Raw genomic sequence first — 18829 nt, forward strand, 5'->3', positions numbered from 1 at the left:
TCTCTAGCTTTGCGCAGTGGCAGTATTGTAGCCAATGAGGTTTATCTGAGGCGCGATTATTGCTAATTGAAAACTTTTCCCAATACCCCGCCATGACGACTTGCAGTGAATACTCTGTTCTCATGAGTGTCAGGAAATAATTTTTTTTGTGGGGGATGGAGAAGATGATATGCTTTAGAGAGACTAGCAGATCTGTCAGGCAGTGAGAGGATGAAGGAGTTTTGGGACTGGTCTGGAGGGGGAAGAGAATCTCTGATACCTCAAAGTCTTACATGTATACACACACACACACACACACACACACCAAGGATGTCTGGAGGGGGAACAGAATCCCTGATACCTCAAAGTCTTACATGTACACACACACACACACACACACACACACACACACACCAAGGATGCTCTGTAAATTTAGCTGTCTTTGGAAATGTAAACTGGAAATCTCGAGATAGCTATGGTAGCTGAGACCAGCAACGCCCAGGAACGACTCGAGAGGTACAGATAGAGATGGGTGGTGGTTGAAGTAGTGGCGATCAGGCGGATGCCTGCCAGCCACGGTGCAGGGTGGGGTGTGCTCGTGCCCCGTTAGCCACGAGATGTGAGGTGCTCTGGGGTGTAGGCTGTGGTCCTCAGACAGGGGCTGCTTACCAGTCGGTAATGGAGAACTGCAGGATTTTGACAACAGAACCAGCTTCCCCAAACAAAGTGTCAGCCTGTGGACCGCCTGTGTCACCAGCGGGCCACCATGTCTCTTCTGTCTTTGAAAAACGAAAAGGTACGTTCACAGAGGAGTCCCACTGTACTTATATTAATTAACGTGTGCGGATTCAGCTACACACACTTAGCAGAAAGACGAGGGAAAGACTTGATTATGTAAATACTTGGGGCCCATTCTACCCCAGTTACCACGTCCTCGTTAAACATGCAGCTTGAGTCATGCATCTGCTCTGACCCAACTTGCCTGTGTGGCGTGAGCATCTTGCTGCAGTACGTGGGCTTCTGAGCTTAAATAGACACACATTTTTTTAATACAACGTGGCTCTTAAGTGCCAGTACTTACATCTGGTGCCAAAATGAAGAAACAGTAGTTTGTTTTGAAGATGGAAGAAGAGCTGACTGCGTGAATTAGATTTATCGTGTTGAGAGGGTTTGTTATAGTCCAACATGGCCCTGCCTTCCTCATTAATTTCAAGGGGATTTCAAGGATATACAATTTTAGAATCCCTTTATGAGTGTATGTTATTACAGTCTTTTTGTTATTTTAGAAAATAAGTGTGACTTATTTTTCTTATCCTGAAAATAATACCTGTTTGTTGTAGACATTTTGGAAAATCCTCAAAAATGTGAGGAACAGCATCTCTTAGACTCCCACAACCCGAAGCCATGTACCATTAATATTTTGGTGTATTTCATTCTGGTTTCCTCCCCTCGGACCCCACAAGTGTAAACATGCACACTTTTATTTGTTTTGCTAGCAAAATTGGAATTATAGCTTGCTTTCTCAAAGACAAACACTGCATTTAGGGCAATGTGTCTTTAATAACTACATAAAAGATAGTTAAAATCAACTTAGCTAGAAACCATGTTTAATGACTAAACCATGTTTTTCTTTACTTTGTTAATGTGGAAAAGTGGAGTAAATGGTAAGCTTTTCACCACCAGCCATTGCCACGAGTTCATGATGACCAGGAGTTCAAGGAGGCAGGAGTGGGAAACTAGTGTCCTTGTGTGGCAGACAAGATGCCGGGCACCTGGCTTATGTCATCCTTGAATGATTTTATCTGTTCCTCATAACAACCTGTAAGATTCCAATAATTAGTGTTCCTATTTTAAATATGAAAGGAGAAGAATCTAAGAGGTTTAATAATTTTCCCAAGAATGCAGAAGTATTAACTCAAAGAACCGGGAACCCAAGCGAACTTAAAGCACGCTTTTTCCATCTCACACATGACCTGCGTGGGTCTTGGTGTCTGAACCCCTTGCTCTTGCCGGGACAGAACTCACTGAGGTGAACATGTTCCAGGAAAGTTGTTTTACCTGGTTTGTGTTTGTGACGTTTGAAACAGTTATTCAAGAGAAGCAACAAGGGAAGAAGAATGCTGACTTGTAAAGAATGCCATAGGAGATTACTTAACACTTAAATTTGGAACTATCCAGCAGTAACATATAAAATGTATACTCAGAGTATAAAAGTGGGCTGAAAGCTTGTTATCTGACAGAAGATGGCCCTAGAGATAGTATATATGGAAGACAGTGTCTGGGAAGAAGGAGGTCAATCTCTATTTTAAACCTCGCTCTGAGCAAGTTTCTAAATTCTTCTGGGTTCTGGTTTCCTCATCTGTAATCAGAAGGAATTTGAAAGGGCAGTCCCTAACCTCAGTTCCAACGCTACAGTTCTGTGTTTGCTTTTTAAATAATATCTGTTATAAATAGATTCTGAATACCAGAATGAAATCCAGAGGCAAAGCCTCTATACTTCTTGAAATACAAAAAGCCCAGATCATTTATTTTAAGACTCGGTGTTTACATTTTCCAAAGCAGTTGTCTTTGATGCTTCAGAGTGTTAATATCATGAGGAGAACTGTTCTAGACTTTGACTGGCCATATGACACCTGAGTGAACGCATTGGATGGTCCTTGAATGATGCCGACTGCAGTGGGCATCATTGTGTTGGGACCGCGGGAGAGGTCTGGACTTGGATCTTCCTGACGACAGGGTTGCATTGAACGTCAGATTCTGGAGTGTGATGACTACATCTGACTGTGCAGACAGGTACCCTTATCCTTAGGAGAGATGGGCTGACCTGCTTAGAGATGAAGTGTTAACGTGTCCGCAAATAATCTTCAAGTGGCACAGCAAAACCATTTCTAAAACATAGAAGAGGGCCAGATGCAGTGGCTCACACCTGTCATCAAAGCACTTTGGGAGGCCGAGGAAGTATTTCCTAGCCCAGGGGTTCAACACCAGTCTGGGCAACTTAGCAAGACCTCATCTCTACAATAAATCAAAAAACTTAGCCAGATGTGGTGGCACGCACCTGTAGTCCCAGCTACTTGGGAGGCTGAGGTGGAAGGACCGCCTGAGCCCAGTAGGCCGAGGCTGTGGTGGCTGGGAGCATGCCGTCGCACTCCAGCCTGGGTGACAGAGTGAGAGACTCCAACTCACAAGATAAACACACAAAGGAATAAGCAGAAGAGGGTGTGGAAGGAGGCGGAAGGAAGAGGGAGGAGTGGAACCAAGCGAGAGCTGGCAGCACGCACTTGGGCCAGGGGCACGTGGTCAGCCGGGAGCTTTTCTTGCAGCTTTGGTGTAGGTTTGATATTTTCTTAATGAACAGTTACTGATTTTTTTAAAGGGGGGGTTTAGAAGTGTCAAACGGCAGGAGCAAAGGTGCAGTTGCTCTCTGAGGCCCCGCCCCTGGGCCCTGCCCCCCCACGCTCCTGCTTGCTGGACGAGCACGGGGTCGCAGCGTCCTCTCCATCCCCTCCCCAGCTCCATCAGGGAGCTTGATCTGAGTTTTGCCGTTGCAGGATGGATCTCCCTCAGCCCTGGGCCACAGCAGCATTCCTAGAGCTCGAGGACCGGCTCCTTTCGAGGAGACCAGCCTGGAGACCGTCAGCCTCGGATGCTGGCTCTTTTGGGCACTTCCTAGGCCTGAAGGTGGGGCTGGGACTTCTTAGAGGAGATGGTCGTGGAGTGAACTGTTCCACCCTTTGTTGTTTCCTTGTTACTCAAAAGTGATGCTCACATACACCGTGGAAGTTAGAACAGACGAGTACACTTGGTTTTTATTTATAAATCTTCTCTGTTCTCAGAACTCAGGGGTCACCACGCATGTGACTGTTTCTTTTTTCTTTCTTTCTTTTTTTTTTTTTTGAGTCAAAGTCTCATTGTCACCCAGCCTGCAGAGTAGTGGCACACTCACGACCACAGCAGCCTCAACTTGCTGGGCTCAGGCTATCCGTCCACCTCGGCCTTCTAAGTAACTGGAACTACAGGCGTGTGCCGCCATGCCCAGCTAATTTTTCTTGATTTATTTTGGAGACGAGGTCTTGTCGAGTGCCCAGGCGGGTATGACCGTGTCTAAGTGACCAGCCGGTATGATCAGATGTGCATCTTTGGCATCCATTGCTTGCCGTGGGGGACCACAGGCAAGGCCTGAAGGCTGGCAGCCTGGTAGTAGGCCAGCAGAGGTGGGCAGAGCTGTCGACGGGAACACGGAGGGAAGAGATTCGCTTTTGAGTCTGGTGAAGAGGATGGCGCTTCCTGCAGGTGGGAGAGGTCCAAGAAGCCTTCTGAGTTTTGTCCAAGGAACTCAGCAAGATGGCCTGAGGGGAAGAGAGGAGGGAGGAGAGAGAATCTGAGCCGATTAGCCTCGAGGCCTTCTGCACTTTGGCCCAAAGCACTTCGGTGGCTGCCCAGGTGTCCGCCAAACTGGAGAGGAGAGAGTGGTGAGCAAGGGAGATGCGGGAGACCGCGCAGGGGGGCGGAGGCTGGGGTGGTCGGCCCCTGCTGCTGTCTCAGCTTCCAGCGGCTCCCTGGGTCCTGCCTGGGAAGGGAATGGCGGCCAGAGGGGAGAGACATTGCTTCTCCAGGAGGATGGGCTGAAGATCGAAATAGGAAGAGGACGGATTGCAGCAGCAAGCCTCTGGAAGCGATGAGTTCCAAGGGCGTGTCCTGGGCCCCGCAGAAAGTATGTCATCTCCTGAGCCAGGAGGAATGAGCCAAGGCTGGCACACATAGGGAGTCAGGGGACAGGGCTGCAAACCTTGTCACAGTCTGGGATCGGTGGAGTGACAACAAAAGCCTTTATAAGAAGCTTCCTAAAACATATCATATCCTTAATATTTATGTATGTCAGCCCCACTTAAGAATAGCTCCTAACTCTTCGTTTGGTTGTCTGTCTCCCCCTTGATTGTTTTGTCAAGGCAACTCGATTTCCTGGCATTTATAGCTACTTATCATGGAAGCTTTAAAAATGTCTTCCTGAAATATGATTATCTTTGTACTGTGAAGCCAACTTTCCTTAAATCAGAAGAGCGGCGGTGACATAGTTCCTTAAGGAATTTTAATGGACGATTCCACAGTGTGAGTTTTTGTTTGGGGTTTTGACATGGTCAGGGGAAAAAGTCCTCGCACCACAGGAAGAAAGCAACGTCGCCTGCCAAGTGTCACGTTCAAGTTCGTGTTGGGGTATGCCATGTTTCACCAAGCACAGTCTTACACTTTAGGCAGTCTTTGCTGCCTGAAGTGAAGTTTTTATTTTGAAGCCCACCAGCGCATCTCCAGCTATCACTTTTGTTGAGTCACGCCCTCTCTTGACCTCTTCACCCACAGGAGTCTCAGTGGGAAAGAGGGCCTCTTCAATCTGAGACTTTTCTTCGCCCGAGGACTCACCTTCTTGTCACTGCTGGTTGTGCACAGTGCTCAGGACTCCAGCAGTCCCTGGCAGTGCTCCCAAGTTGTCGCTCGCCCTGTGCTCTCAGTGAGCTGACTTCTCCACACCCTCCCTACTCCTAACCTGTGTGTGTGACTCCTCCTAGAACCCAAGTCGCCCATCTGTCCTGTCGCAGAGGCCAGCGATGTCTCAGCATTTCCAGGGAGCACCACCGAAGGGTCCCACGCATTTTCTTTTGGATATTCCTAAATCCTCATTCTCAGATAAAAGAACACCCTGACCACCAAGCCATCCTTCAGACCCTCTTTGAGAATCTTACATATTTATGTTTGCAGTTCTGTGTCCATACATGTCAAGCCATCCCTGCTGGAACAGATCTCACCCTCACAACGTAGGCTTTCCGGCCATGTAATGACTACATGTAGCTAGTTTTGATCAAAACCGTACGCTCAATATCCTTTTTCACACCCTTGTAAGATGGTCATTTTAAAAACAGTGTCTCTTCAACTCTTTCTCACCCTAACCTTATTTTAATTCTCATCGGATGATAACCCTCGATGCTTCTTACAGAACAACCCTCGTTAATTATATTTTTGCTTAATTTGCTTAATAGTTCCTTCCTGAATATACGGATTTTCTACTCAGTCTTTTATGATGCAGTTCACCAGTTCCAGTGACCCATTTTTCAACATCAGGTTTACGGAAAACATAAGAAGTCCTAAACATCGGCCTTTTCCGTTTGAAATTACGAGAAGCGTTTTGTGCAGAAGCACGAGCACCAGGCCCTGAGAAACACTTTACAAAGAGCCTCCCTCCTCCCTCTCTCTGTTCAGATCATTGCTGGCCTCGACTTGCTTCATCTTTACGTGAGCTTGGACCCCATGTCTTTTTCCTTTTCTGCTTGTTTGTAGAATATCATCTGAGACTTAGAAAAGATGTGCATTTAACTTATTCACCTTAGGCAGACAAAGATAACATATGCCTCTGAATTGCCACCGTAGCTACAGATAAGCAAAATTGAGTAGAAACATAAACCGTCGATTTTTTTTTTTTGTTTTTGTTAGTTGGAGCCTCACTCTGTCTCCCGGGCTGGAGTGCAGTGGCACACTCACAGCCACCCCAGCATCGACCTGCTGGGCTCCAGTGATCCTTCCCACCTCAGACTTCCAAGTAGCTGGAACTACAGGTGCACACTATGACGCCTGGCTAGTTTTTGATTTATTGCAGAGACAAGGGCTCGCCAAGTTGCCCGTGCTGGTCTCGAACCTGCGGGCTCAGGCAATCCACTTGACCTCCCAAAGTGCTGGGATTACAGGCTGAGCCACCGAGCCCGGACAATAGTGGCTTCTTGTCAACAAAAAAAGGAATATCCAGTTTTTTTTTCTTTTGGAAAGTTTTACTTATCAAGGCAGATTTATTTTCAGATATAATACTAATAACAAGTGGGCAGGCGGGGTATGGGTGATTTTAAAAAACAGTATGTTTAATAGCATTTTTCATAAAAGTATATAAATATACAAAGTTAATTTTAGAAAGAGTGCTTTAGTATTAGTATTTGCCATACGTTGAAAGTTGGCCTTAAAAATAGTACCTCTTGACCAGGGCTGTAGCTCACATCTGTACTCTCAGCACTTTGGGAGGCCGAGGCAGGAGGATTGCCTGAGCTCAGGAGTTTGAGACCAGCCTGGACAACATGGCGAGACCTCTTCTTTATAATAAATCAAAAAGTTAGCCAGGCATGGTAGTGCACATCTATAGTCCCAGATACTTAGAAAGCTGAAGCAGAAGGATCACCTGAGCCCAGGAGGTCGAGGATGCGGTGGCCGAGATGGTGCCACTGCCCTCCAGCCCGGGCGACGGAGTGAGACTCTAACTCAAAATAAAGAAGGACCTCATGTAATAAATTACTGAAAATAGGAATTGTTTAATACTGTCTTGATGATCGTTTTTAAGTATTTTCTCTAAAATGTAACTTACTGCGTAAGGTTTATCTGCTTTTAAATATTAACTAGGTTTCTTTATTCTTGGTCTGGCATGAATTTACTTTTTTGACTTTTAAAACTTAATCTTATTTTTAAAGAATCACTAGATTTTAATGTTTAAATTTAAAACTTTATGCGTTATTACCATTAGAATACCCATTTTGTTAAGTCTTCTGATAAGACTTAAACATGAGGAGTCCGTTTTACTTTTAGTGCTTAAGATGATGTCTTTCCTACACAAAACTAACTACCTTTAGTAAAAACTTGTTATAGTCAAAATATACACTGGTGCTGTTGGAAATGAGCGTGCTGTCTCTGGCCAACTGGCATCTAGGCAAACCTCTCCTTTTCAAGGAAAGGTCATTGAGAGGTGGAAGCTACCTTCCAGTTACTGGAAAATGATGGCACTCTGACATGAAATTAAAACTATCTTGATAAAACTGATTGATAAGTTGGGCTTGGTGGCTCAGCCTGTAATCCCGTGCCTTTGGGAGGCTGAGGTGAGTAGATTGCCTGAGCCCACGGGTTCGAGACCCGCCTGGGCAGCGAGACCTCACCTCTACAATAAATCAAAAAATCAGCCGGGCGTGGTAGCCCATGCCTGTAATTCCGGCTACTCGGAAGGCTGAGGCGGAAGGATCGCTGGAGCCCAGCAGGCGAGGCTACGGTGGCCGGGAGCGGCCACTGCACTCCAGTCTGGGCGACAGAGTGAGACTCCAACTCAAAAAACAACAACAACAAAAACTGATGGATAATCTTCTCAGGTCCAAGATCCAGCATGCTGATAGGTTTTTACCATCCTTGGCCTTTGTTTTTCAGGACCAGAAAGAATGTCGAGAGGATATCTGCAGTATCACCTCATTTGGAAGGAGAGTTAACTCTGGTTGGGTGGAGTCGCTCTTGACCTTGAATCTCTTCCTACTATCTCCCCCAGATTAGTCGGTGCTGTCAGCGTTCGAAATGTAGGGTTACTCCTTATTACGCTGTCAGGTCATACTCATTTCTTTTTTATGGCATTTTTTGTTTTTGTATTCAGTCATTTAGAATACGATAATTACATTTAAATAAGTGGACTTTTATGGAGAGCATTATTCATTCTTTTTTTGGGGGGGTGCATCTCACAGGGACTTTTATTTATGCTATAAGGTTAACGGTACTTAAACAAGTGTACACTGTTGTTCCGTGTTCCAGTCGGACACGGCTTGCTCAGATTATCAGGCAGACTGTCGTTTATTCTCGTGCGTAATCCAAGGACAGTTGGTTAGTGGTGACTGTGAGCAGGTGCAGGAACTTTCTTCTATCAGCCTCCTGATCTCAGACACGACGAAGCTCAGCAGCCTCATTCCCACCCACATCTCCTGATAAACTTCTGTATAGTAGGGCTTCCTAGAGATCCAAACATTTTTAATAATGCTCTGAAGCATCTTGGTGAGGACCAATGGCTTAGGCTGCACCAGACCCTACAGCCAATGACTTGGAAAGGTCCGTTATCTACTCCTAATAAGCATTTGTGAGCATATGTGTCAGACATTGCCAGGAGCTGGAGATTCAAGTACAAATAGAATCCACAGCCCCTGCCATCAGGAGCCCTTGCTCTGGGATGATTTCTACATCCTGCACATGCCTGAGCTCATGTGTATGCAGCTGATTTTTCTTTTCTTTTTTTTTAACTTTTTTGAGATGAAGATCCGCTGTGTCATCCATGCTGGTCACAAACTCCTAGGCTCAAGTGATCCTCCCGCTTCAGCCTCCCAAAGTGCTGGGATTACAGGCATAAGCCATCATGTCCCCTGATTTTTCGTTGTTAAAAAATCAACATATTGTTTTAATTTTTAAAGGTGAAACTGACATTTGAAAATGCGTATGCTGTGAAAAAGGAAACTGCCCAGCCAAAACAGAAAAAGGCACAGTCGCACACAAGTGATTTGGCCAAACTTCTCTGGGGAGAAGAGGTTGAAGACACCCAGCAGAGTATCCTGGACACCCCACATATCGTTATGTATCTCACGTTGCAGCTTGATTCGGAAACATCCAAGGATGAGGTGAGAGTCTTCTCAAGCAAGCAGGAAGAGGAAGGACTTAGGTGCCAAGGTCCTGGTAGCTTTTTAAAATTAGGTTTACTAAGGTACTGTTCATATATAATACCGTTCAATAGCTTTAAGCGTACAACTTGATTTTTGACAAATGTGTACAGTTTTGTAAAGATGTCACAATCATGATATGAAACACTGTTGTCATGTCAGAAAGGGTCCTTTGTGTCCTGTTACGATCAATCCCTTCCTGCTAGCTTTAATGCAGGGGAATGTGGCATTCACTTTCTTTCATAGGTTTAAATAGTTTTAATGTTTTACATACTCTTTTTTCATTCATTCATTTTTCAATGTTTATTGAAGACCGGTTTTATGCCTGGCATAGTATCAGATATTGAGTGTTTTTATTGGCAGATAAGGAAATAATCCTAGTAAAGATAAGTAATTCGAGACCCGCCTGGGCAACTTGGCGAGACCTCATCTCTACAATAAATCAAAAAAAAATTAGATGGGCGTGATAGCACGCGCCTATAGTTCCAGCTACTCGAAAGGCTGAGGCGGAAGGATCGCCGGAGCCCAGCAGGTGAGGCTGTGGTGGTCAGGAGTGGCCACTGCACTCCAGTCTGAGCAACAGAGTGAGACTCCAACTCAAAAAAAAAAAAAAGATAAGTCAAATGCTCAAGTTCGCATAGCTAGTAACTGACAATATTTCTACATAAACTGAAATGGTTTGCCTTCCAAATTCTGTATCCTTTCTATGATACCAGATTGACATTCAGCATGGATGCTTTGAGGCTACTTGTTTTGTTCAAATTTTATTTCTCTTTTATTGACTTTTTGTCTTCTTGACCTATTCATAATAAAGATATATACGGAAGTCTCCCACTCTGATAGGGACTTGACCGTTTTTCCCTCTAGTTCTGAATATTTTTTGCTTTATATATTTTGAGACATTTTTATTTGCATTAATGTTTTGAATTGTTAAACCTTCCCAGAGAATTGACATTTTGACATGATGTTACCTCCTTTACCCTAATGATGTTTTTGTCCTGAAGTCCTTTTTTAGCATTGACATTTTGAAATATTTTTAACATTTAATGTTAGTAGAGCTTTATTTTGTAAGTATTTGGACAGTTTTTCTTTCGTTTTGTTGCTTTATGTCTTTGATATGCCTCTTACACACAGCATATTTCCAATCTGGCAATCTCTAATGTCTACATGACAAATTTAATGAGTCCATTTATAGAGATCACTCATATATTTGAATTTGTTTCAGTCATCTTCTTTAAAAAATTCTATTTGAACTACTTGTACTGTGATTTTTTTTCTGACCTATTTTTGGTTGCTTATATCATTATTCTTGCTATGTACTCCTTCTATTTTTTAATGTCTACCCTTAAAATTTGTATTATGATATTTTTCTCAGTAGATTCTAAAGTGATACGCTCTCTTAGCCCCAACCATTCAGAGCCTCAGTAGCTTTAACTCCAGTGATCCCACCTCTTCACCTATGTGCTCTGTCATCAATATTTTAGTGCTATCTCTTTTTCTACAAATTGTGCATCATTATACTATTACTACTATGAATACTTATTGAAATTTATACATAAGATGCATACATTACATATTATAAAATCTATAAATATCAAATATAATGTAATATAATTATATATTGCCTATAGTTATATTTATATAGAAATGTATTTGCATATAACTATTATATATTTCATGCAGAGGGACCTAGTTTAAATTTACAATTATGCATAGCATTCTTTACTCACTATTTCTTCTTACATCTTAAACTGTCTAATTGTATAATTTTTTTCTTCCTAAAACATGTATTTTAGGCATTTCTTTTTGGTGAAAGTCTGTTGGTGATAAATTTTTTTTGTTGCTATTTGTCTGATGATGTCTTTTTTTTTTTTTTTTAAACCCTTCTTGAAAGGGAGTTTGATAATTCTAGATTGTGTTGATCAAGATAGATTGAATTACTCTGGGTAGGCTAATTGCTGTAACAGATAACCCTGATGTCTCAGTGACCTAACATGATGAAAGGTTCTCATTTCATGCACACGTTTCTGGTCATGTGGCTCAGTGGTTCCAGGGTCCATCGTTCCCAAGGGCTTCGACATTGTCTGCTGGATCCTTTGCATCTAATTGACCTGTGAGAGGAGAGACAGTGCAGGCAGTGTCACATGGGACCTTGTGGAGACCTGGCCTGCAAGTAGGGACATCCTTCTTCACATGTTCCATTGGCTAGCACAAGTTACACGGGCTCTCCAGATGCAAGGAAGCAGGAAACAGAGTCTGCCACAGACCTGGGCACTGCAGGCTTCGAGGGCCTGGACTCCACCCAGGTGGGCGCCACTCACCTGCTTATTACAAGCCCAGGGCTGGTGTCCTGACAGAGGCTGTCGCATACATCAGCCCAGGACACCTTACCTCTGTCCTGCCCCCACTTAGCACTCCCAGCTGAGGCCCTGGCTTGCTCCGCAGTGGTGGGGAGGGAGGTTGGCAGGATGTGGCGGTGTCCTTGGAAACCTCACTTCTTGCCTGCCAGCAGTCCAGGAACATGTGCAGGCCAGATCACCTCTTGGAGCATCCAGTCAACCAGAGTACGTGGAACAGACTGAGATCTGAAAAGGTCTTAACAAACCTGCATCTCTCGTTTTTAGAATCCTTTCAGCTGTATTCTCAGTACTAAGGTTATTTTATGCAAGGGATGCATTTCCTTGTGCTGCTTCATATGTAAAATCAAGTAAACAATTGAAATGGTGAAGAAAGGATTTGCTTGAACATATTTTTGTGATTTTCTGTGTTCTGAAAAGTAGAGACTTAGAGTTAATAAATTGAGCTTCTTGTGTGTATTACCAGTTCCTTTATATTTTTAAAACAAGTGAGGCCTTTAAGCATGTATGATGTAAAACACAGAGCACACCTCTGGGACGCTTATGCCTCAATCTTTTGAGGTTGCTTTGGAGTGGGCCTTTTGTCACACTTGCCTTTCTTTCCATGGGAAAGTAAGTAGATGTTTCTCAAATGAACAGGTTTCTGTCTGCTGCCAGCCCTGTATCAGCGCTGTAATTAGGAGAGGTTTTCAATTCTCGTTGACCAGAGTGGAAATGCTGTAAATGCATTCTGCTAATGAGTGCTTGAAAGTGCAGCTCATTAAATGGGTTCAGAACTTTGGTGTTGCCAGGTCTCTAGTGAGTCTTTTATGACTGCAATAGAGACTTTCACAAATGACTTTTTTTACTCATGTGACAATTCACAGTGAAATGTCATGGGGTGATTTTGTTTTCTCTGAGTTACATATTTATTAAAAACTTGTTTTCTTCAAGTTACAAGATTTGGAAATATAAGGACCATCAGCTGGGAGGTTTCCAAAAACAAATCAAAAAGTATATGGTTATTTGTTTAACATGATGTTTGGCATTTTGGCTAAATACAATAAAATTATTTACTGGCCAAAGTTCAGATCTATTAAGTAGATGTAACTGATGTTTGACTTAATTTCTAGAGTTAAAATACAGTAAAAATGTTTTGTAACTTTTTACAGCAGAAATATTGCAATAATATTTTAGTTGTTAGGCAGAGTACATTTGACCAGCACATTCCGTAGCAATTTGCATGTATTGAATGTGCCTAAGTATAAAAATCAGATGTGTCTAGCAGGTCTTCGTTTATATTTGTCATAATGTAAAAGTTGACAAGACATGGACACTATGTCATGTAATTGTTTATTGCACCACGAGACCACAGCAAGGTATATAATACTCTTTAGGGAAGTAGAGAACCAAAGAATAAATATATCATATTTAGGAAGTTTGAGCTTTCAATGGTGACTGTATTAATAATTTATGGATATAGTCACTAAACTGGCAGCTACTCTGAATTCTTCATGGTTTCTATCTTGACATTTTAATTTGCCTTTTAGTTTGCCTTGTAAGAAAAATAAATGTTGCTTTAAATAACAACAAAAAAGTGAGGTATGGAATCTGTGTGAATGTATTAGCATAGTGCACATCCTGATTTTAAAAGTTATTATTTTATTTTGCAAAAACTATTTATTTCCTGAGAACACATTCTTTTTTAAAATAGAAAAATATAAAGGCATTTTGTGAATTATCTTATACATCTAGAATTTTTCACAATTTAAAATAAAATGTGCTCACTTTTAAAGTTTGAGTTCTGATTCAAACTTTGTGGTATTCAAACCCTTTTCAGTTTTAAAACTTCTTAAACCCTTTCAAATTTAAGGCAGATCAGATTTTATAATATCATGGTACCTTTTTCTTCCTATCTATACTACTTTAATTTAGTTTCCTATTCTCGCGTTGTAAGCTTAATCGCAGTCTTGTCCTGGGTTTAAATAAACATTTAACAATTTTACCAAAGATGACAAAAATTATCTCTTAAAAGTCAGTATGAAAATAATTGAATTTAGTGACTCTTACAAGTTACATGTTAAGCAGATTAAAGTTTAAAGCAGTATTTGAAATTAATTGTAATTCAAGGTAATCGGTATCCTCCTGAGTATATTATTTGGCATCATGATCAACTTTGACAGCTTCTAACTTATTTTCAAGTGTAGCATTTTAAATGCCAGTTAATGTGTGAAAATTCCCGGCATGGTTCTCTCCTTATGATTGAATAAAACTCTCACTGAAGTGAAAAAGGTTCATTTTTTAATGCTTTTCTTAATGCAGAGTTTTAACTTTCCACGATAAAAATAATGGTTGGAAAATGTGGGCTGTTTGATAATTTCTGTTTCCTTTCACTTAACAGCAGGAAATTATTTATCATTATCCAATGTCTGAAGCATCTCAGAAACTTAAACGTGTGAGAGGGATTTTTCTCACACTCTGTGACATGCTGGAAAATGTAACTGGGACACAAGTAACTAGGTAATAATTTTTATTCCACTTCTGTTTCTTTCAAGTTCTTCAGTGTCAACCGTGACATTTATTCAGTGACAAATAAGCAAAACTGACATCAAATTATTTTTTATTTAGAACACATAATATTATTAGTATCCTAAATAAAAATATAGCTAATTTTAGAGTCAAATACACATTCCACACTGATTTATCAAGCCCGACTTTGAAATGCCAGTGTTAACTTATGGGAGGAGTGGCTTGAAGTATATAAGTTTTTGTTTGTTTCTTTCATAAAATAAAGCTAAGAATTTATCTAAACAGATTTTTGACAATTTTATGGTTTACCAAGAAATTTTATCTCAAATTTTAAGAGCCCCTGTAATGCTGATAAAGTAGCTAGTTGAATTTTCTGAACTTTACCTTACTGTTTCCCATCTTCTGGTAAAAATGATGCATCCGTGATCTTAAAAGATGCAGGATGTGCAAGACAGCAGGAAGTATGTGCTTGTATCACTACATGAAAGTAATGTGTAACTCTGTGACTGGTCATCTAGAGTCTAGAGAAAATACTCGTTTATCTTCAAGACAGTAATACCTGAGGCTTCATATTGTAGGCTTTTTTTGGTTTTTTTAACAACTTGAATTGAGATGTAGTTTATAAATGATGTAATTAATGCATTTAAAGTATACAAATAAATGGTTTTTAGAATATTCACAGACATGTGCAACTGTCCTCAGAGTCGATCCTACAACATTCTTCCCACCTCAACAGTCCTGCACCCTGAGGTCAGCCCAGCCAAGCCCTAGACAACTCTGCTTTCCATTGCTGTTCTGGACAGTTTCTATGAATGGAATCATTCAATATGTGGGTTCTTTCATTTAGCATAATTTTTTTTTAAAGATGTCGGGTACAATTCAGGATTCGGTATCCAAGGGGTCATCATACAGGTAAAGTTTGGGCCTCCCTTTGGTCCCCACTTTGCCTGGTCTGAGATCAGGTACCCTTATGGATGTTGTGTCCCTCCCCCATCACTCCAGCATAACCTTTTTATGGTGCAAGCCTCCTGTTTAATCTTACTAAAAAGAAAATTTGTTTTAACTTTCTTCATGTGGGTTTGCTTCTTTCCCTTTTTTTTAAACTGTAAAGGACAGATGTTATTTTACTCAGATTTAGATCTTGTTATTAGTAATAAGATATGGGAAACATGTGGAAAGCAGTAAAGACAGCAAGAAAAACTTGATTGAGGAAGCAATAAATATGAAAGTGATTATTTTAGGGACTCCTTTGCAATGTGCGTATCTCTTGTGGCATATACACTTGTTAAACTATAGTAATAGTCTCCTATAAAGAGTAGTATTTGTTTGAACGTATGTGCATTTTTCAAACTTTAAGACAAAAGTAATGTTCTTTTTGAAAAGAAATATATTTAATAATTCATATTTAAAATACCGCACTCTTATGTTTTAGGTATTTCTGTAGTTCCTATTGTATCTCTTTTTAGAACACATTTATTTATTTGTTTGTTTGTTTATTTTATTTTTTTGAGTTGGAGTCTCACTCCATTGCCCAAGCTGGAGTGCAGTGGCACACTCACAGCCACCCCAGCCTCAACCTGCTGGGCTCCAGTGATCCTTCTGCCTCAGCCTTCCAGGTAGTCAGAACTACAGGTGTGCGCTACCATACCCGGCTCATTTTTGATTGATTGTAGAGATGAGATCTCACCAAGTTTCCCGGGCGGGTCTCGAACCCGCGGGCTCAGGCAATCCAATCGCCTCGGCCTCCCAAAGTGCTGGGATGACAGGCTGAGCCACTGAGCCCAACCAAAGTACATTTATTAATATTTGTTTTTCAACTTGAAGTATAATGGAAGTATAATAAACTGCACATATGTAAAATGTACAATTTGATTCGTTTTTACATAGGTATCTACCCTGAAACCATCACCATTGCAAATCTACTTATTACCCCAAAAGTTTCCTTGAGAACATGTTTTGGCTACTTGTTTATGTATTTGTGTCTCATATTTAATTGTCACCTTCTGAGCTGGTGCCATATCATCCTTTCTTTGTAATCTCTTTAGCAAATCAGGTTCATAATTAGGTGATCAACATTTGTTAAGTTAACAAACTGGGATCAAAACTTTCTTTTTAAAAAAAATTGTGTCTAGTCATGTACTACTAGCAAAATAATTTCAACTTTTTTTCTATGAGTCTACTTTTGTTTGACCTAGAGCTTTTTGGATTTAAAATGTTTTTTCTAAATATATTTTTAGGCTGGGTTTGCTGGCTCATGCCTGTAAATCCCAGCATTTTGGGAGGCCAAGGTGGGAGGATCACTTGAGTCCAGGAGTTTCAGACCAGCCTAGGCAACATAGGGAGACGTCATCTCTACAAAGTAAAAAATGAGCCAGGTGTGGTGGTGCATACCTGTAGTCCCAGATTCTTGGAATGCTAAGGTGGGAGGATTGCCTGAATCCAGAAGTTAGAGGCTGAGGTAAGCTGTGATGGTGCCACTGTACTCCTGCCTGGGTGACAGAGTGAGACCCTGATTCAAAAAATAAAAATAAAATGAAATATATTTTCAGTGTCATACAATGTCTTACGTTTTCTGTGTGGCAGTTAAGTAAGTGTATGAAAAGAATTGGTTAGCCGGGCTCAGTGGCTCATCCTGTAATCCCATGCCTTTGGGAGGCTGAGGTGAGTGGATTGCCTGAGCCCGCGGGTTCGAGACCCGCCTGGGAAGTGAGACCTCATCTCTACAATAAATCAAAAAATCAGCTGGGCGTGGTAGCGCATGCCTGTAATTCCGGCTACTCGGAAGGCTAAGGTGGAAGGATCGCCGGAGCTAAGTAGGTCGAGGCTGCGGTGGCCAGGAGCAGCCACTGCACTCCAGTCTGGGCGACAGAGTAAGACTCCAACTCAAAAAAAAAGAAAAAAAAAGAAAAGATTGGTTTATTAAATATACAGTTCTTAAATCATACCATATGCAATCTTTTATGAATGATTTTTATAATTTTATGACACATAAAGGTATTCTAACCGTATTTTAAATTTGGTTCTTTTCAGCTCATCCCTTCTTTTAGATGGAAAACAAATCCATGTGGCTTATTGGAAAGACTCTGACAAGCTGCTATTAATCGGCCTGCCTGCTGAAGAGTGAGTCGGGGCGTTTGTACTTTAAAGTCACTTCTAAGGTCATGTCCAGAAAGTCCATCACATTACAATGATGACATTTTTGTCACGTGGCGAACTCCCTAAGCAGTTTTACAATTTACATGTCTCCTGTACCCGTAAAATGATTACCCATGTACCCTCAGCGGGAAGGATGCAGAGGAGCCCACAAACACGGGCAGACCCAATTGGCAGATGGGCTGTCAACACACTCTCCTCTTGTAGTCAGAGTGGAGGGGACTGAGAGGGGCTGTCCTTCTGTTCAAGCTTTTGATGGTGTTGGGATTTGGATTCTACTTACTCATAGTTTTTTGTTTTTTACTGTTGGAGATTTTGGAGAATTAAATCAGCAGAGACACCTTGATCTCAAATTTCTAGCCTTCAGAGCAGTGAGACAATACACTTCTGTTGTCCAAGCCCCCCAGTTTATGGTATTTTGTTACAGTAGTCCTAGCAAATTAATGCAACTTATTGTATCTGTATTTGTTCCTAAACAAGTTATAATTTTGGTTACATATTTCTACACATTATAGAAATTATATCATACTGCAAAAAGAAAAAAGAAAAAACCTGGTTGCGTGTGGTTGCCATGAATGGCCCAGTTTCCTTTAAAAAAAAAAAAAAAGAGTCAGCAGAAGGGTTTCAAAAGCCTTGATGTTGAGCACCACTGACAAAATAAGGAATATGTACTCTAAAGTGATTTCTCTCTTTGCAGGTCTTACATTATCATGGTCTCCCTGTTAACTTTCTTGTGAGCATTTTGAAATGTATCTTATTTTAATAGTTAAATATAAAAGCAGGATTGACATTTATGATGGATCAGCCTTGTATCCAGGGACTGCGTTAGCTACTACATTCATTAAGCTCATTCAGTCAAAATCCGCTCCAGATATACTTAGTGGTTACTGGCTCCATTTTACAGATGAGAAGAGGAGAGTAACTGAAAAAGGGTGAAACAACTTGCCAAAGATTACATCATCAGCAAGAGGCAGAGTTGGGAAGTGAATGAGGGTCTGTCTGAATTCTTTCTACTACATTGCTCCCCTAATGTCACAGGACATTAAAAACTAGGGGTGAGCCGGGCTCGGTGGCTCAGCCTCTAATCCCACGCCTTGGGAGGCTGAGGTGAGTGGATTGCCTGAGCCTGAGGGTTCGAGACCTGCCTGGGCAACTTGGCAAGACCTCATCTCTACAATAAATCAAAAAATCAGCTGGGCGTGGTAGCACATGCCTGTAATTCCAGCTACTCGGAACGCTGAGGCGGAAGGATCGCCGGAGCCCAGCAGGTCGAGGCTGCGGTGACCGGGAGCGGCCACTGCACTCCAGTCTGGGTGACAGAGTGAGACTCCAACTCAAAAAAAAAAAAAA

At 41.6% G+C, this 18829-nt stretch overlaps 1 protein-coding gene across 1 annotated transcript in view; it reads left to right on the forward strand.

The window, feature by feature from the left end:
* Positions 1 to 9222: 9222 nt before the first annotated feature.
* The window catches only part of INTU (inturned planar cell polarity protein), a 43307-nt gene continuing 33700 nt past the window's right edge, over positions 9223 to 18829 (forward strand). The window contains exons 1-3 of the mRNA XM_008066401.2: positions 9223 to 9422; positions 14199 to 14317; positions 17357 to 17446. Of these exons, the coding sequence (XP_008064592.1) occupies positions 9378 to 9422; positions 14199 to 14317; positions 17357 to 17446 (254 nt within the window). The 5' untranslated portion in view covers positions 9223 to 9377. The remainder of the gene's footprint in view (positions 9423 to 14198; positions 14318 to 17356; positions 17447 to 18829) is intronic.

This window comes from Carlito syrichta, unplaced genomic scaffold (assembly GCF_000164805.1).
Source record: "Carlito syrichta isolate Samal-C Ts95f unplaced genomic scaffold, Tarsius_syrichta-2.0.1 Scaffold308916, whole genome shotgun sequence".
NCBI classification, from domain to species: Eukaryota; Metazoa; Chordata; class Mammalia; order Primates; family Tarsiidae; genus Carlito; species Carlito syrichta.